Source organism: Mustela nivalis (assembly GCF_964662115.1).
Source record: "Mustela nivalis genome assembly, chromosome: 17".
NCBI lineage: Eukaryota > Metazoa > Chordata > Mammalia > Carnivora > Mustelidae > Mustela > Mustela nivalis.
This window is the reverse complement of record NC_139036.1, coordinates 48,354,005-48,374,723: the sequence shown is the minus strand read 5'-3', so window position 1 is coordinate 48,374,723 and position 20,719 is coordinate 48,354,005. Positions and strand designations below refer to the sequence as shown.

At 35.8% G+C, this 20,719-nt stretch overlaps 1 protein-coding gene across 1 annotated transcript in view; it reads left to right on the top strand.

Moving 5' to 3' along the window:
• The window catches only part of SMURF2 (SMAD specific E3 ubiquitin protein ligase 2), a 121,028-nt gene that overhangs the window by 80,530 nt on the left and 19,779 nt on the right, over positions 1 to 20,719 (top strand). Inside the window, exons 4-10 of the mRNA XM_082706668.1 lie at positions 388 to 521; positions 2,841 to 2,906; positions 7,893 to 7,977; positions 10,384 to 10,467; positions 13,008 to 13,210; positions 15,542 to 15,626; positions 20,035 to 20,193. Coding sequence (XP_082562794.1) covers positions 388 to 521; positions 2,841 to 2,906; positions 7,893 to 7,977; positions 10,384 to 10,467; positions 13,008 to 13,210; positions 15,542 to 15,626; positions 20,035 to 20,193 — 816 coding nt within the window. The remainder of the gene's footprint in view (positions 1 to 387; positions 522 to 2,840; positions 2,907 to 7,892; positions 7,978 to 10,383; positions 10,468 to 13,007; positions 13,211 to 15,541; positions 15,627 to 20,034; positions 20,194 to 20,719) is intronic.

Here is a 20,719-nt window from a genome sequence, read left to right as displayed (position 1 = left end):
ATAGGGCATGCCATTGCAGTGTTTTTAAAATGTGACTGATAAAAGTTCCTGTAACATTTTTGTTCTTGGAAAGAAATGTCAAAAACTCCTTTAGTGTTATTTGACACTAGCTACTAAAATAGTTTTTTACTAACAAAATTATTACCCAGCCTGAGAGTGGTAGATATGATGAAGGAGATAATAACATTTCTTTTTGGATTTTACTTTTACGATTTAAAAAAAAAATTTAAATTCAATCCTGTGGGATCGATTGAACTCAAAACATAGTTTGCATTATATAGCCACACTCTGAAGCATTTGTAGCTTTAGACTATAAAAACAAAAGAAAAATTTCACACTAACTACTTGTAGTTGCCAAGTTACCCATTCAGTCATGTTGTGTTTTAGGTATATTGGAAAGTCTGATTCGGTTACAATCAGTGTGTGGAATCATAAGAAGATCCATAAAAAACAAGGTGCTGGATTTCTTGGTTGTGTTCGACTTCTTTCCAATGCCATCAACCGCCTCAAAGACACTGGTTGTGAGTAGATACTAGTGCTTTTTAAAATTTACAAAAAGTATATATATTTGTGTAACACACACACACACACACACACACTCATATCCCCACACATGGTTTTTGTGATCCAGAAACTTAACTTCCTATGTATGTTTGAAACATTGGTAGAAATTCTTGGTTAAATTTATTTTATGGACTTTATAAAAAGAATGAAACATTTAAAATATGTGAAACTTGAACTGCATCAGAGCTGCTGTTTAGTATCTAGTGAATTTATTAGTGTTAGGAAAGGTTTGATATCCAAGAGTGAAAAGAAAGGTGTCAAAAGTATATATGCCTTTTTTTTCTTAGTACTATTCTCTGGTTTGGGTGGATTTATGAGATAAAGTGAGTTTTATTTAGGTGATTGGAATGTTTAAGGGGAAATATTATTGAATAAGAGTGATATATGATAAAAAAATTTAAAGTTCTGGAAAGGTGAAACATTGAGTGTAAGACAGCTGTATTAACTACTTAATTATAGCTTAGTTTTTCACTAACCTGGGTGTTTAGAAGATCAGGCCAAGATCAAGACATTAGAAATGATTTCCATATTGGATTGACAGGTTTAATTAGCATGTGCGTAATTCATGTCACCAGGCGACAAGCATCTTTTGGGGGATTATTTCCATTGGGACATAGATGAAAATGTCTTTTTCAACAAAAATTTTTGTTGTTTCTACAGGATTCTTTTTTATATCATATAAAAAATATTGCCAGTTATTATCATGGGATTTTAGCCCAGATGTCTCTGCCAAACAAAAATTCACCTAGAATGTAGCTGAAGAAATTAATAAAAAATAGAGCAAATTTAGCTTTGAATATTAGATATATTGAGATGACCCCTTTTAATGTATATGATATCATAGTCCAGATACATAAATATTGATCTGTTAAAAAGGGAGAAAATTGTGCCAGAAGTCCTGAGTTGGGGGAACTTAAAGGCACCTGAGAATTTCTCTTATCTCTGAGTTGACAGGGTGACCCAGCAGGAAGTAGAGGACTTTGGGATTGGTAAAGGTCTAGCACATAAAAACGAACTGTTTTATGACTCAACCCAGCAGGCAAACTGAAGACTTATAGGCCATATGTATGGCTTTATCTCTGCTTCCATTTAGCCAACATTTATTGAACCTTTAATGTGCCAAGTACTAGACAAAACCCTGGTGATAAAAGGTGAGAAAGGCATGGATCCTGTCCCCTAAGAAGCAAGGGCAAGGGCCTGCTGGCAAAGGGAGAAGGACTCACTGGAGAGACTGAACAAGAGCAGAGAAATTGCTTTGCAGAAGTCCACTATGTAGTGAATTTATCAGTGTCCATTTATTTCACAAAGGAAAAATGTCTGTTTTTGGCTGGATAGCCAGGCTCTGTAGTTTTGGGACACAGATTTTTCTTTCTGCTTCCTGTGTTTCATTGCATTAATTTACTTGACCCCTTTGATGTGCCATAATATTTCATTTATCACACATTTATTGAGCACCCTGATACAGTGTTCTACCAGTTTGGAGTGGAAAATACAAAGACTCATGTATGATCTTTTCCTCTTATCAATTCATAACTTCTTTAAATAGACAGATGGCATATAGCTGTACAAGAATTCAACTTTAAGTGATATAATCAAAAGCAACGTGTTGTGGGTGACACTGTTCCCTACTATGACTGACCAGGTCATTGTGATGCCTATTCTATAGATGAGGCATGAGAGAGTAAATGAGTTGCCCCTAAATGAGGTAGTAGCTGAACTGACTCAAATTCTTATCTTACAGTTTATACTCAGCTTCTTATTAATACTTACTTTGTGCAAGTGGAGCTCATTTGAAATGGTTAGATAAAAAATAATAACTAACATTTATTGAACACTTATATGCCAGGAACTGTGCTAAAAGTTTTACAGAATTCCCTAATTTGATCCTTAAAAAATATGAGGTGGGTACTATAGTTATATGTGAGAAAATCAAGACTTGGATAAATTGCCTAAGAACAGCAACTATTAAGTGACAAGCTAAGAGTCAGACAAAGTGGTCTGAAACCTTTGGAGAAAAAGTAATTGCCTCTTGGCAATGTATACACCAGTGCCTTACAGTTTTTGAAATCTGTATTTATCAAAACTTTGTTAAGACATTTTTACTAATTATATATGCAGTTAGAAATTTGAAACATTTGCTTCATCTTTAAAACATTATTCTTTAAATGATAGGCCTGTTTGCCATTGGATTATGGAAGTTTACCATCACTCTCTAGATGTTAGAAGCTCTGATACCAGCTTATTTTTTAATTGCTTTTTTTGTTGATTTGAAATAGATCAGAGGTTGGATCTGTGCAAACTTGGGCCAAATGACAATGATACGGTTAGAGGACAGATAGTAGGTAAGTGGAATATATAAAATCATGTGAAATTTTGGCATCATTCAGACTGACCGAATTCTAAATATCTTTTAAATCCAAGTGCACTAACTATAGCTTCATTGTATTGGCTTGAGTTAAATGAGTCACATAAAAAGTTTCAAACAGTGGATCCAGGTTCCAGGCTATCTTAATTTAAAGAATATTAAAAAACCAAACCCTTGAACTATAAATAATGTTAAAAAAAAAAAAAAAAGAAAAAGAAAAGTAGGCTCCTAATGTGAAAAACTATTGCTCCTTTAGACAGTCTTTTAAAGACAGACTTTATACATGGTCTGAAACTTTTCTAAAAATAGTTCTTAAACTGGTTTTTGAGTAAGAATATTTTATTGAACTTTGTTTAACCTTTACAGTTTTAAGGGGCGCCTGGGTGGCTCAGTGGGTTAGGCCTCTGCTTTGGGCTGAGATCACGATCTCAGTCCTGGGATCGAGCCCTGCATTGTGCGCTCTGCTCAGCAGGGAGCCACCCACCCCTGCCTGCCTCTCTGCCTACTTGTGATCACTCGCTCTCTGTCAAATAAATAAATAAAAATATTTACCAAAAAATCACTTTACAGTTTTAAAATAATCAGTGCTAATTGAAAAGAATATGAGGAATGATAGAATACTGTTGGGAGAAAGGGAGAGGTTGCTATCTTACTTGTGAGACACTCAGTGGGCTATCTTGAATTGACTCAGAGGAAGGGTTTTTTGTTTTAAAGATTTTTATATATTTATTTGACAGAGACACAGCAAGAGAGGGAACCCAAGCAGGGGGAGTGGGAGAGGGAGAAGCAGGCTACCTTTGGAGCAGGGAGCCTGATGGGCGAGTTGATCCCAGGACTCTGGGATACATAGTGTGTGGGGCTCCTGGATGGCTTAGATGGTTGGACATCTGCCTTTGGCTCAGGTCATGATCTCTAAGTCCTGGAGTGGAGCCCCACATTGGGCTCCCAGCTCAGCAGGGAGTCTGCTTCTCCCTCTTCCTCTGCCTCTCGGCCTGCCTGTGCTCTTTCTGTCTCTCCCAAGTGACTAAATAAAAAAATCTTAAAACAAAAACAAACAAACAAAAAAACCCAAAACAAGACACATAGTGTGGTAGGATACCAAGGTGGGCTCCTTTGAGGCTTCTTAAAGAAGAAGACATGACTGGAATCTTACCACTTCAGTATAGAGCAGAATTTAAGATAAGTTGATTGCATTATGAACCTATCAGAGAGGTTTTAGTTACTGAAGTTACTTTTGAAGGGCCTCGTTTGCCAAGGGAATGAATTGGGTTCAGAATGAATTGCCAGAGTAGCAACATGACAAAGCCCTATGATAGTTACCACCGGGAAGTGTCTGCACTACAGCCTAATTGAGAATTCCTGTCATTCTTAGATTGAGAAGGGAGTAAAAGAACTCAAATGCTGGCATATAAGACTTTTTTTTTTTTTTAAAGATTTTATTTATTTATTTGACAGAGACACAGCGAGACAGGGAGCAGCACAAGCAGGGTTGAGTAGGAAAGGGAGAAGAAGGCTTCCTGTGGAGAAGGAAGTCTGATGCAGGGCTCGATACCAGGACCCCAGGGTCATGACCCAAGCCGAGGGCAGACACTTAACGACTGAGCCACCTGAGCACCCCAACATATAAAAGACTTGATCTCAGCCAAAAGGCCAAGAAGTGATATATAAGACTTTTAAATGTGATAGTTCTTACTTTATTTGATTTGCTATGTTATGTAATTTTTGCCAACTAATGTCCAGTAGTAACAAATAGTTCCGCTAGGTGTAGATGGCATTTATAAAAACAGCAGACTTTTCCTTTGTCAGTAATTAGAAATAAACCTATGGAGTATATTATATAAAAAAAGCTTTTCTTTAAAACGTGTGTGTGTTTAAATTTGAAGTTTTTGTGTGAATTTGGTTATCATAGTAGAGATATGTTGGACTCAAACATTATGCTTTATTGTCCTGCCATTTAAAAACAGAATAAATTAAAAAAAAAAATCAAAACCAGAATGAGTTCTAGTTCTTACTGAATTAGACCTTTCCAAATAATCATGCATAGACGTATATAACATCCTTTGGGAAATGGAGAAAAGTACACTAGAATACTAACTTTAAAAAAATATATATCCCTTTCTAATAATTTTATATACACTTATATGTGTATATTTTTTATGATTTTTGTTCATTGAATATAAAATTTTTGTTTTCACTTACTGTAGCCATTATTAGTGTTTATAGTTAGTGATTTTAGAGGCTGAATTATATTAATATGTCATAACTTAATTACTAGACTTTTAAGTTATTATTATTATTTTTTTTTTGCTATTGTAACATTGAAACTTGCAAGCATTTCTGGACACTTAGCTTTATCCTATTTATGGAGTATTACCATAAAGAAAAATCTCCCAAATTGAGACAAGTGATACAAGCTTATAAGTCCTCTCCCTTGTTTTTGAATCTGTTATTCAATTCTTCGCATCTCTTGTGAGGTTTTTCTTTTTTTGTTATAAAATCAAATAAAAGTATAGACAGAGAACATAAGGAGCAACTATAACATGGCATCGTGGTCATTACCTTAATGTATATACCTTTTTAAATTTATTTATTTATTTTTATTTATTTTTAGAGATTTTTATTTATTTGATAGAGAGATCACCAGTAGGCAGAGCAGCTGGCTGGGCGGGGTGGCGGGGAGCAGGCTCCCTGCTGAGATAAGAGCCTGATTCCGGGGGCCCAGAGATTCATAACCTGATCTCAAGGCAGAGACTTAACCCACTGAGCGACCCAGCGCCGCATACCTTTTTTTAAAATGATGTTACACTGTGCAGAATTTTAAATAACCTGATTTAATCTGTTCTAAACATCTTTTGTTGTTGTTCATGGATGCATTTTAATGTTGTATAGCAGTCCATGGTGGACAAATAATTAATTTAGCTGTGTGTTATTGCTGGATATTTAGATTGTTTCTGATGTTTTAATGTTAGGAACAGTGTTCTTAAAATCATAGTAGTTCTATGGTTCATTTTACATTTTGCTAGGATTAGGCCATTTAAAAACACAAACTCACCTAAAAATTGCTTAGGTGTTTTGTAATGCAGCAGTATGGAGTTGAAGCTTATGAAATCCTTAATTTTGAGACTTAATATTATTCTAAACTTGCTAATGAAAAAATACATCGTTTTTGGGCGCCTGGGTTGCTCAGTGGGTTAGGCCGCTGCCTTCGGCTCAGGTCATGATCTCAGGGTCCTGGGATCGAGTCCCGCATCGGGCTCTCTGCTCACCAGGGAGCCTGCTTCCTCCTCTCTCTCTCTGCCTGCCTCTCTGCCTACTTGTGATCTCTCTCTGTCAAATAAATAAATAAAATCTTTAAAAAAAAAAAAGAAAAAATACATAGTTTTTGCAGGGATTATATTTGGGTAAGCATTTCGCTTAGCCTTTCTGTATAAAAACTGGTTAATACTGTTTTTAGTGCAATTTCCATATAACATTTTGTTTAAATTCACTGAGGAAAGGTATGTTACAATGTCACCTATAAATGAAATTCATATAAAGGTGTAACGTATTGAACTTTCTGATTTTTCAAAATTTTTGCAGAGCTGGAAGATTTCAGAATTTTGGAACCCTTCCTAGAATGAAGGGTCCTTAGATGTCATACTTTATATAGTAACTGGTTAATTCTTTAAAAGTTGGGTTGGGGCATTTGGGTGGCTCAGTCTTTAAGCGTCTGCCTTGAGCTCATGATCCCAGGGTTCTGGGATGGAGCCCCACATCAGGCTCCCTGCTCAATGGGAAGCCTGATTCTCCCCTCCTCTCCCCCTGTTTGTGTTCCCTCTCTCGCTGTCTCTTTCTCTCTGTCAAGAAATAAATAAAAATCTTAAAAGATAAAAAAATAAAAGTTGGATTATAGTCACATTTGCCCGTTCCTATTTTATCTTTTAGGGAGAATTGCCAAAAATAGAATTAAAGAATATTAGAGCAGCAAGGGGACAGACATAACAGTTAGCCTAACTTCCTCATTATTTAGATTATCTAAACTTCAAGAATGTTAAGTGTTTGGTTGACGGTCATTTGCCAAACTAAGTGTTAGAGCCTGGTCTAGAGCTTACATCTCTTGCTTCCAAATTTATAGTAGTAGTTTTACACCACACATGATTATGTACTATTTTAACTCATGGAATCGAAGTATTGCCTGATTGCCAGAATCCAGTTTCATGGGTTTTGTTTACTGTTTTTTGTTTTTTAAGATTTATTTATTTATTTTTAAGATTTATTTTTAGAGGGCACCTGAGTGGCTCAGTTGTTTAAGTGTCTGCCTTTGGCTCAGGTCATGATCCTATTATCCTGGGATCTAGTCCCACCTCAGGCTTCATACTCAGTGGGGAGTCTGCTTCTCCCTCTGCCTCTCCCCGCTACTCATGCTTGCTCTCTTTCTCTCACAAAAATAAATAAATATAATCTTAAAAAAAAAATAAAGACTTTAGAGAGCAAGAACAGGAGGGGCAGAAGGAGAGGGGGGGAGAATCTCAAGCAGACTTGATCTCACAATCCTGAGATTGCAACCTAAGTCCAAACCAAGAGTTGGACGCTCAACTACTGTGCCACTCAGAAGCCCCTCTTTGTTTTTTTAAAGGTGTGTTAAGAATTAAACCCAAATTAATGTGAACTTTTCCAGTTCCTCTGTATGTGAATATACCTTTCATGTGTTATGCCTGTTTTGAGTATAGTAGAGGGCTTGCATTGCTCCATTACAGTGGTCAAAAAGGATTTAAACTCTCCTCTATGACCACAATAAAGGATACAAAATCATAAAATTTTAATGTCACTCCTAAATGGAAAAAGAAATTACAGATTTATTAAAAGCTGAAGAGTTCATTCTGGAGTATTAAATAAGCTAGATGTCTTTTAAAGATACATATTTTAAATTGAAATAAATCTTTCTAGTTTTCCAACTCTTAGTAATTTTTTCGTTGTCTTACAGTAAGTCTTCAGTCCAGAGACCGAATAGGCACAGGAGGACAAGTTGTGGACTGCAGTCGTTTATTTGATAATGATTTACCAGATGGGTAAGCTGAGATCATTAGAGAAATATGTTGATAACATCCTTCAAATAATGACAAATAAATTGGTATTTATTGTATGCTTAACTTTAAAAATTTGCCAAACAGTTCCAGAATGTAGATTTTTCTTATTTTTTAAAAAAGATTTTATTTATTTATCTAATAGACAGAAATCACAAGTAGGTGGAGAGGCAGGCAGAGAGAGAGGGGGAAGCAGGCTCCCTGCTGAGCAGAGAGCCTGATGTGGGGCTTGATCCCAGAACCCTGGGATCATGACCTGAGCTGAAGGCAGAGGCTTTAACCCACTGAGCCACCCAGGTGCCCCTAAATTTTTCTTAAACTTGAAAAAATAGCAAGGAATCTTGTCAAGACAAATTTATAAAATAAGCCATTAATTAGATACGTTAAATTTGGGGGCACCTGGTTGGTTCAGTCGTTAAGTGTCTGCCTTTGGCTCAGGTCATGATCCCAGGGTTCTGGGATTGAGCCCCACATCAGGTTCCCTGCTCAGCGGGAAGCCTGCTTCTCCTTCTTCTACTCTTCCGCTTGTGTTCCCTCTCTCCCTGTGTCTCTCTCTGTCAAATAAGTAAAATCTTAAAAAAAAAAAAAAAGAAAAGAAAAGAAACATTAATGAACCTGTGTTTGTCAGGTACTGTTAGCACTTTCTGTGATGCGTTAGATCACATAACTCACGTGTGTGATTCTGGAATTAGACTGTCTGGGTTCTAATCCTTAGTCTTCTGATTTACAAGCTTTGTGAATTTAGTTAGTTTATTTAACTTCTGTAAGCATTGATTTATATTCTAGAATAGGATTGTGATAATAGTATTTATGCCATAAATTGTGAGGATTAAATGAAATCATTCATATAAAGCACTTAGCACAATGTTTTGCATATACTGTTTAGTAAATAATTAGCTGCTATTATTACTCTTGCTGCTACTGTTGTCACCCTCATTCATTTAGTAGATTAAAAACACTGGGACTCAGAGGAGTTAAGTAAACTTCCTTGAAGGTCTCATAGTGAATGGTAGAGCTGGAATGCAGACGTGTAAGCCCCGGTTCCAAAGCTCATACTTTTAATTACTGTTCTGAAACCAGCGCTGACACTGTTCTGACTGTATTTTTAACTTTCAAAACATGCTTAATTAACACCAGTGAGGTGTAGTTTATATACAATAAGTTATTTAAAGTATGTAATTGGTTGGGTTTTGACTTAAATTATTTTTGATCCGAAATTTTATATCCAAGCCAGGGTATTCACTCATTTTGTTTAAACTCTTAAAAATTGCCATAATTTAAGTCTGTTTATAAATCACTGTAGTTCCTTGATACATATATTAACTCTTATGGCTGAAGTAGATTATGGTAATTTTGAAGGGGAAGTTTAGTGTGAAATAACTTATCAGTATTAAGAGATTACAAAATTTAAGGCTTATTCTACACTTTATAGTACTTTATAGTGCTTTCTTCCCCATATGTTTTATATCACAGTCTTTAAAAAGTCTAATTAGGTCTACATTTTATAATATAGTCATACATGTATATAATTTATATATTAATTGATAAGCACTACATTTTGTGCTTTGTTATCACAGGGCAAAAGACCCTTTAAGCATCTCTTTATTTCCTATTTTTTATGGCTCCTAAACCTCTGCAAGGGTTTTGGTGGAAATACTAGCATTACCACATTTCTGTGGTCATTCACTGATATATTCCTGTATATGTGTACATACACATACATACATACATACATACGTATTTTGTTGTTGTTGTTGTTGTTGTTACATGGATTAAAAAGTTACTGAGTTTTTTAAAAAATAGTTTGGGTAGGCTAAATGCTTTAAAAAGCTTTTATAGGGGCGCCTGGGTGGCTCAGTGGGTTAAAGCCTCCGCCTTTGGCTCAGGTCATGATCCTAGGGTCCCGGGATCAAGTCCCACATCGAACCCCACATCAGGCTCTCGGCTCAGCAGGGAGCCTGCTTCCCCTCTCCTCTCTCTGCCTACCTTTCCGCCTACTTGTAATCTTTGTCAAATAAATAAAATCTTCAAAAAAAAAAAAAAGGGTTTATACACTTTAATGTAAATTTTAAAAATTAGGTGTGATTTTTATTTTTAGTATGTTCCCCCCAAATTCTGGAGAAATTAGTATAATTTAATTGAGTGCTGACATTATTGGAGAATTCTGAGTTAGGCTGATGGAGAATATTAGCCACACTTCCATGTAAACATTTTAGAAGCTTCAGAATTCCAGAAGATACATTGTACAGTTTTAAAATAAGCTGAAAAAAATTCCAGTATTCTATTGATTTTTCAGTTGTCATTCCTGATTTATCATAACAGATGTCTTCCTGGCTCAACATTCTGTATCTACCTTCCTATTGATGCCTTATCTCTCAATTTTTATTTAAGCTGGGAGGAAAGGAGAACTGCCTCTGGAAGAATTCAGTATCTGAACCACATAACAAGAACTACGCAGTGGGAACGCCCAACACGGTAAGAATATACAAATGTCTTCCCGTGGTCTCTGCTTTTTGCCTTCCTGAAATTGCCACTTTCTGTTTATCTGTCAGCTTTACCAGATTTCCTTTCTTGGTTTATACTGCTGAAGATCAGTAGATCTTACAGCAAGTGCCACTATTATTTCCAAAAGTCATTTTCAATAAAGATTGTTTAGCAGGTCATCCTGTTATTGTAGCTCAGGGCCAGTGATGTTATTTAATAAATATTTATTAAATGAGTTAACAATAAATCGAGAAGTCCTTTTATTTCTTATTTTTCAAGAATAAGAAAAATTCTTGAAAAAATTTTTTCAAAATTTTGAAAATTTTTAAAAATTCAGTTATTGAATGGCTATAACAAAATATAGATACTGGATCTTTATTTGTTCAGTCATGTTAGGGTATGATTGTGTTATATTGCATCCAGTAAGGTCTGTGATCAAGATAAGAACCAGATGTTCTAAGACCATGTGGAGGGCAGGGTAAGGGGATGTTAGAACCTGCAAAGGAAAACTCCGAAGGAGAATTTCTGAACTAAATCTTCAGGAATGTTAGAATTTAATCAGATAGGGGAAGGTGATGAAAAGTATTGAGAGTAGTAGTAACAGCTATCATTCAGTTCACCAAATGGTTATATGCCAGTTACTGTGCTCAACATTTATGCTGTAACAGTAAATAAGGCAGAAGGGCCTTCATGGAGCTTACTGTATAAAGGCATGGGGATGTAAGATAATTTTTAGAAACTCCCAAGGAAGCACTTTTTATTTTTATTTTCATTTTTAAAGATTTTATTTATTTGGGGTGCCCCGGTGACTCAATTAAGCGTCTGCCTTTGGCTCAGGTCACAGATCCAGGCTCCCTGCTCTGGTGGGAAGCCTGCTTCTCCCTCTCCCTCTACAGCCTCCCTGCTTGTATGCCTCCCTGCTTGTGTGCTCTCTCTCTCTGTCAAGTAAATAAGATGTTTAAAAAAAAAAAAAAAGATTTTATTTATTTAGTTATGTGTGTGAGAGAGAGCTTGCATGTGCCCCAGACAGGGTGGAGGGGCAGCAGGAGAGGGAGAGACAGAGACAAAATCTCAAGCAGGCCCCATGCTCAGCTTGGAGCCAGACTTGGGGCTTAATCTTGTGACCCTGAGATCATGACTTGAATCGAAATCAAGAGTCAGACATTTAACCAGTGGAACTACCCTGGCACCATGGAAGTACTTTTTTTTTAAAGTAATTGAAAATGAATAGGATAAGTGGCTGAATTTCCTTTTCTTGTTTGTTTGTTTTGTTTAAGTAAGAACATTTTTTTGTTGCCTCTGTTGAGTGTTTGTTTTGCCCTCCATCCCCTGTTTTCCTGAGCAGGAATGGCACCAGATACAGAACATCAAATGCTTCTCTTAAGTTATACCTACTCTTATTTATTGGGAATTAGTTGCTTAACTCATTAAGTCATAGTTTCCCTCTTACGTTACAGTTCTCAGGTAAAAGCTTAGCTCATGTTGCCATTTTAAAAAATGCTTGTTTGAGAGTTGTATTTCAAGTATTAAACTGCCAATGATCTATTGAAGTGAACCCATTTTTACTGTATCTGAGTATAAATGATTGTGTACTTTTGTCAGTGCTTTAGTGAAGTCCCATTTCCTTCTAACTCATTTAACTGATGAAACTGACTTTAATTTCCATGGGTATAAAGTTGATTGTGGTTGTAAATGTTAGTTTAAAAATTAACTCTTGATTATCCTTTTATATTTTTGATGACCTGTCAGTATACCAGAAGTTCTTTGAAGAGTCACACCGTCATCTTTATTCATTCAATAAATATTTACTGAGATACTCTTAAATATGTCAAGCACTGTTCTAGGTGCAGGGGATATATATAGTGGGAAACAAACTAGGTGAACGTTCTTCCCTCAATAAAGAAACATACTAGTAAGGGAAAACGAGGATGCAGATAAAAAATGATCAAACAATTGCTGTGCTGAGAAAGTAAGGTGAGGTACTTATCAAATGCCTGGGTGACTGCCTTAGAATTGAAGGTCAGGAAGGATCTCTCAGACGTTTAAGCTTAAACTATGATTTAAATGACAAAAAGGAGCCTTGGCCTAGGGAGAGTAGGAGAAAAGGGCATTCAGGAATGGGAGGGAGAACTTTCTTCTAGCCCTAAAGGTAAAAACAGTCTTGGCAAATTCAACGAATAGGAGAAGTGTCAGTGGCCAGAGTGGAGTGGGAGAAAGATGGGAAGTCAGGTCCAAGAGGTAGGCTGAGGCTAAGTCAGGAAGTGCTCACATCTACAGATACATGTGGATTTCATATAAAATGTAATTAAAATCAGTATAAAATGACTTAAGTACATAACTGACAGTGTGCCTGTAACATGAGTTTGGTGTTTAGAGGCATCACGCTTGCTTTTATTCAGTTCTTGAAATCATCATATTTGTGTTGATCATTCCGTTTTCTTGTGATTATTCGTGCAGTACAGACATTGTCTAGAGAACTCGACCTTTGATATCTCAGTTGAGTAACTTTTTATCCTGTTACTTTTCAATAGACCAGCATCTGAATATTCAAGTCCTGGCAGACCTCTTAGCTGCTTTGTTGATGAGAACACTCCAATTAGTGGAACAAATGGTGCAACATGTGGACAGTCTTCAGATCCCAGACTGGCTGAGAGGAGAGTCCGGTCACAGCGACATAGAAATTACATGAGCAGGACACATTTACATACTCCTCCAGACCTACCGGAAGGCTATGGTATGACTAGCAGAGGAAAAACAAGTGTGGCTTACTGATTTCAGCTTGCTAAGAAAGCCAGAAAATCAGCTTTAAAGAAGTTATTAATCTGGGTTTAGGGATCCTACATGAAAATGAATGTGTAAAATCTCCCAATCTGAAAGTCTTTGAAGTGGTAGAAGACTACCTAACCAGCAGTTTGACTTGGGCTAGTCCTTAACTTCAGTCCTCTTGCTCTTTTATAATGAAATGGGATGAATGATGCCTCTCCTTGTCTCAGAGGTATCGGGAAGAGCATGTGTAACAATGTGAGGTTTCTTGCAAATGGGCACTTTGTAAAGGTAAGGTTACCACCGTGTTACAGATAACAGTAATCTGAAGTCAGACCTGCGATGCAATTTTCTAGACCTACATATTTAGAAATGCCATCAGAAATACGCTTTGAAGTTATTTATATCTTCGTATTGTCTATAATTTTGGATTATCTGCATGACTTGGGTTATTGTTGTAAGTGATTTAGTTACTTTTATGTTTGTGTAAAATTATTATAATCTTATATAATTTTCTAGATTGTAGAATTTCATGTAGAAGAGGACTTGAGTCTTCTAGTTGGTACAGAACTTTCTAAATCACAACCTGTGAATACTCTTGTAGATACTATTAACTCAGCTGTCTTCTTTCTTGCTAAAAGTTGGCCAAAATAATTACAGCCTTACCCTCCCAGCAGCCTGTAGATAAACCATATCTGGGCTTATGGTGACACCTAATGACCAACACTGGGAATCGCCTGATCTAACCTGAGTTTTGTTTTTCCTCTACAGTATGTTTTAAACTGTTCTGCAAATGCATGATTCTAGCTTTATTTTTTTTAAATATGTTTTAACTCTTTAATTAAAAAACAAAAAAAGAAACCAATTTGTCCATTAACTGTGCTGTGCTGCACAGGTTAACCTAAGTAGCACAGTGATGAGAGCATGGCCTTGGGAGACAGACCTGGGTTTATATCCTGGCTTTGCTGCACATTAGATGTGTGACATTGGGCACAGTATTTAATTTCTCTGAGCCTCAGTTGTATCTTCCATAAAATGGGGAAATTAGTGATGATTCTAAGTGATGGTTTCATGTGAAGTGGCTGACAGTTTCCAGCACAGAAAGCACTTAGTAAACTTTGCCTGTTACTGTTAATGTTCAGACCTTAGAAAGAAGTATTTTCTGTCATTTCTCTTTAATTGAGGTTATAAGGCAAGCAGTTCGGAGTGGCGGTGGTTATATTTTACAATATTACGTGTGATTTGGATTAAAAAGAAATTTTGTACAACCAAAACCTAGGAGTAAAATGGGTACCAGGGCTAAAAGTATCTCAGCTTTCATCTGTCACCAATTTTAAACATTTTCGTGTTTATGATTTTAAGAAGCTTAAAGTTTAAATTGACTTTATTATAGGTGTATAAACAATTTTATATTAATACATATTAGCAATAGTTGTTTTACATGTTGGAATTTTTCATTATATTTTGTTTAAAGATAAGTGGTTCTATTGCTTAAAAACATAATTAAGACTGAAAACCACTGTTAAAGAACTTTTTTCCACAGATTCCTTCCCTTTTGTCCTGGTTTCCTTACTCTCTTCCCAGGGCCTTGGAGTTAATTTTGCCTTTTACTTTTTCTCCCCAGAATGCATGCTTGTTCTCTGGTCTTCTTTCTAACTTGCTTATTTTTGCATCTTTGTCTGTTTTTGACTATAGAGTGTCTCCCCTTTTAAAATGGCATTTTCCGTCTGTTTTTCCTTCGTTTGAGTTTAAATGGTAGTCTTGAGGAAACACCTCTCAAGAAAAAACCTTAAGTTTTGTTAATAAAATTAGGTGTAATAAACAAGCATTACCAGCCTGCAAACCCTTTGAAAGTTTTTGCAAGTCCTTGGAGAATCCCCCTGACAGTTGGCTAGCCTCTTCCTCTGAGCTTCCTTTTATTCCCCCTCAGGCTCCACTTTAAGGCAAACAAGAGATCATTTCTTCTTGTTTTGTTGAAATATTGGTACTACGACAGTCTTGTTTTCTCTTTTCCATAGCAACATGTTTAGTATTTAAGCCACATTGTAAGTGTTGTTGGCTTTCAGATAGGTGGCCTCTTGCCCTCATCACCATTTATAAGATTGTTTCCAGGAGAAAATGTATTGAGTTGAAAAAGAATGATTTATAAAACATTTTCTGGTAATACAGTAGATTGGTAATTTGGAGAATTTCACTATTGATGTAATATCCTAGTGTCTGTAGTGATGTAGTATCCTAGTGTCTGTCTTTGGTTTGAACATTCTGAATATGTTTTTATTATTAGTGTTTCTTAATTTTACAGAACAGAGGACAACACAACAAGGTCAGGTGTATTTCTTACATACTCAGACTGGTGTGAGCACATGGCATGATCCAAGAGTGCCGAGGTGAGAACATATCCAAATCCTCTTCATACCACTGGATACCTGTTTGACTTGGGATTTCTTTGATTGTTTAATCTTCAGCTTAACATGGTTTATGTAAAAGTTAGGTTCTTTGTGACAGTCATTTCAGTTGACATTTAGTAGAAAGGCCTTCCTGTTTCTCTGCAGTGTCTCCCCAGTGTCCTGCCCCCAACCAGCCCCCAGCCCTTTTCTCCTCTCACCTTTAAGAAAAAAAATAAGGGTGAAAACACGAGTCCTTTAGAAATTTGAAAATTGACCCAGAGAAGAGCATAAAAAACATTGCAAAATATACATTCCCCTCCCCAACTTTTTTTAAGGATAATAAATAGATATTTTAATTTTGGCTAGGCTTTAAAAAAAAAGATTTATTTATTTTAACCTAATGTGAGAGAATTCATTGTTTTTTTGGTATTTTTATGTATTCCTTAATAAAGTTTCATTTTAATATACAAAGAAATGACCTAATTAAAATACATTTATTTATTTAGCCAGTTTTTTTTTTTGTATCAGGTAGTACTGTCATGTGATTTTTCTCTTATTCCATTAATATGATGTTACATTAATCAGTTTTCAAATACTGAATCAGTCTTGCAGCCTTGGAATAAACGTCACTTGATTGTGGTTTCTTAAGAGTTAAAAGAATTAAAATTCTTTTCTTTTCTTTAAAAGATTTTATTTATTTATTTGACAGACAGAGATCACAAGTAGGCAGAGAGAGGAAGGGAAGCAGGCTCCCTGCTGAGCGGAGAGCCCAGTGCGGGGCTCGATCCCAGGACCCTGGGATCATGACCTGAGCCAAAGGCAGAGGCTTTAACCCACTGAGCCACCCAGGCACCCCTAAATTTCTTTTAAATACCGGTACTTGTACCTTATCTATCTGTTTATTTATTTATTTATTTATTTTTAAATATTTTTATTTATTTATTTGACAGAGAAAGACACAGTGAGAGGGAACACAAGCAGGGGGAGAGGGAGAGAGAGAAGTAGGCTTCCTGCGAAGCAGGAAACCTGACGTGGGCTCCATCCCAGGTCCCTAGGGCAATGACCCAAGCCAATGCATTTACTAACCCAAATGTCAGCTGTCTTTTAACTTGAAGAAGATGGAATGACACATAAATCGATTTAATTATTTAACAGGATTTTTGATGCATTTTAATATCAAATAAGTTTTTCAAACACTGTTTAGCTCTTTTGAGTTCTTGAACAGAGCAAATTGTCGGGTTCATTTGAAGCTACAGAAAAGGGTGAGCTCTAAATTCTTAATCTTAACTTGGTAAACTGGATGTAAACCTTGTAAGACGAAGATATTTTATATTCTAAATGCACCATTCTTCTCAAAAAAAAAAAAGACCAGGGAGGGTGAAGAGATCTTCTTCTGCCTCAAGCTTATACTCAGAGCTCTACTTGTCAAGAGTCTTGCATTTGAATCAAAACCAGATGTGACTAGCTGATCTCGGATTGCTTTGATACTCTATTTACAGTTGACCCTTGAACAATGCAGGGTTTGGGGCACCGACCACCCGCACAGTCCATTATCTGTGTAACTTTTGACTCCCCCAAAACTTTGCTAAGAGCCCACTGTTGACCATAAGCCCTACCGATAACATAAACGGTTGATTAGCACATACGTTGTATATTTATCACATATGTGCTCTCACAGTAAACTAAGCTACAGAAAAAAGGTTAAAGAAATCCTTAGGAATGGTAAGCACATTTATAGTTAAGTACTGTTCTGTAAAAAATCTGCTTATAAGTGGACCTATGCACTTTAAGCTTGGATTATTCAAGGGCCAACTGATATTTATAAATGAAGCTATTCTAATGTAAATATTTTACTCTGTGATACAGCTTAATTAAAATTTTTTGAGGGTGGCAGCCAAGGAACGTGTGGATCATTCATTATTGTACCAGGGTTGCCATTTCTTGATAATGTAAACTGTTTAAAAAGCAGTGGGGAGGAAATTTTTTGTTTATTAATAAGCTAACTGAAAAATAACTTTTAGAAACAAGAATTTGTTATGTAAATTAGGAAAAGAAGTGTTTTGGATTCTGTTAATCAAATTGTAGGTCAATAATGACCTTTTCTGTAAAATAATTTAAAACCATTGGCAGGAAATAGAAAATGATTTCTTTCTTTTTTTTTTTTTTTTAAACCAAGTGATTTCTCACCAATATTGAGAAAGTTGATCTTGAGTTATCTGTTGGAAGAATAGTATCTAAACTGGCATCAGAAGTTGAAATTGGGAGAGATTTTGGCATCACCATTGGCTATTCCTAAGGAAACATGTCAGGTTTTCATTCATGAGTAAAGGGTTTCTATAAAGGTTTACGACTATTTTATGTTGAGTATTGAATAATGACTTTAATTTTAAAGTCTGGATTATTTTCTTTTAGTCTCTGTGTTCTGAAGTGTTCCTGTAAAAATGTGTATTGTATCTTTTGTTTTGGAGGATCCTTTAAGTAAAGGTGCCTTTGTATGGAGGCTCTTCTGACAAAGCAGCCATGAATATTTAGATTATATTAAGATAGCATTACTGTTCAAAGACATTTATAAAATAGTCAGACACTTTACTTTTGTAAGATGTCCAGTAAACTTAGAATTATCTGTGAACTCCCATTTTGCCATCTTTTGTATTTCTCTTTGAAACTGTGATTAATGCCTTGTTCTTCATTACATTCCGTCCTATGTAGTCTTGTGGTACAGATCTGTATTTTTATGGCTGTATAACATTCCATTTTTCTTTAATCATTTCCTAATGGGACATGAAAGCATTCCAGTTTTCCACTGTTTTAACCCATTCCTTAGAGCTCTCCCACATATGATTATAGATTTAAAACATTCTAAATAAAATGATATAAAACAAAATTCTGCATTATATCAAAAGAATTATTCATTCTTTGATTTCAGTAATCACTTTTCCTTTCAGAAAGCTCCATTTAAAAAGATCCATCTGTTCATTCTTAAAATAATATCTCATTGATAGTTTGTAATTTTTTTAACATTGCATATCATAGCGGTTCTGTTTGATCTCTGACTGTATTTAGGGATCTAATTCTGTGGCTTATTGTTTCCACTAATTCTCAGTCATGACTTTTCTTTCTGGAGTGTGTGGTGATCTTTGAGAGTTTGTCTGATCTTAATTGGTTGGAGTTCTGTGGACCCAAAGTGGGAATTCAGGAAGTATTCCTGGAATCATTTCATCTCCCCATTGAGTTCTCAGCTTAGTGGGGGAAGTTCCAGATTTCCTTTTCCAAATTTGCAGCTGGCCTGGGGCTGCATTTCCCCATTAACAACTACTCTGTGTTAGCCCTGCCCCTCTCCCTGCCTACCTGCCACAAGCTCCGGCTTCAGCTGTAGCTATGGTGGTTTGGTTTTATTTTTGTTTTTAATTTGAAGAGGCTTCTTGGAAATTTTCTTTCACCTCTTCTGAGACTAGCAGTGTATTTTCTAAGCTTTAGTTGTTCTGGAGCATCGAGTCTCTTGGGGCACCTAAAGGCAGAAGTCAAATCATTATTCCAGTAATCTGTGGGTGCTTAGATGTGTCCATCATTAAGCTTCACCGTGACCAAGAAGAGGTTATTTCTGGAAAATCTTTTTCTAGTTTAACTTTTAAAAAACATGAGATTAATCATTACAATTATCTGTTACAGTTTAAGTTTACATTAGACATGCTTTTATTTTATTCATTAAGGTCCTGTAAATCTTTGTCAGTGTTTTAAGAATGTGTAATACAATAACAATGGTCTTTGATCTGTTAAAAGTCTTTTTGCTTATTTTATTGCAGCAGTAAGCTTGATAGCATTCTTCCTTAGGTGTCTTAAAAAGGTTCTTCATTCACTAGCTTTATAGCTTTCAAAATTCAAAGTGGAGCAATTTTCCTTTAAAATATATTCTGTGAATATTTTCAGGCTCTCTAAATTCAGTAACATTCCCGGTGTTGCTTTGTTGGAGAGTTTAAGATTATTATGGAGTGAACATTTATTTATACAAATCTTATGGTGTAGTAATGAATGTAATAATTGAAGGGAAATTTTTTTCTTTCCTTATGTCACTGACATTTGTAAAACTATTTTGTCAGACAAGTATTGAAGCACAGTTTATGTTGGCAAATGTTGTGATTGCTTTTATATTAATTTAAAATCTGTATTACATGAAAGCCCAGGAATGAACTTACTAAAAATGTGGACTGTGTGATAAGTTCCTGAGCCATTTATGAATTGGGTTTTGAATATGCAAGTTTGTTAAACCATTGGGAGTTAAAGATTCTAGCTGGACATCTCAAGTTTCTGAAACAATATATTTTCTCAGACTTCATGGAATTGTTTTGTGTCATTTACACTTGCCTGGCCCAGCAATGAGGTATTTTTTATTTTATATTTGTTTTTGCAGGGATCTTAGCAACATCAATTGTGAAGAGCTTGGTCCATTGCCTCCTGGATGGGAGATCCGAAATACTGCAACAGGCAGAGTTTATTTCGTTGACCATAACAACAGAACAACACAGTTTACAGATCCTCGGCTCTCAGCTAACTTGCATTTAGTTTTAAAGTAAGTTTTTGAAACAATACATGTTAAATTGCAAGCCTGAATAAGAAAAGACGGAAGATGCTTTTTATAATGTGATAGAATGTCTGTTCTCTTTAATTATAAATAACTTCTGTTGGATGAAATTTTATATAAGAGAATGACATGTTTTATTTGATACATGAGTAGTTTAATCCCACTGTGCTTAAGTAGGAACCTGTCCTGGAGTGTTAAGGGAAGGGTATGTACCAAAGGTGCATCATACACACTTGAAGAGACAGGATGCTTTCCCGGGTAGATGCTTTTTAGCTTTTCCTGTGAGTGCATCAGAAATAGCTCCAGGATAGCTGAACCCATCCTGGAGGGATTTTTTTTTCTCTCTTAATCACCTTTATTGAAGTGTAAGTGACCTATAATAAACTTCACATTTTAAAGTGTACAATTTAAGTTTTGACATATTATACACCTGTGAAACCATCACCAAAGTGTAGATAGTGAACATATCCATCATCCTCCCAAATTTCCTTGTGCTTCTTTGTTAAGTCCTCCT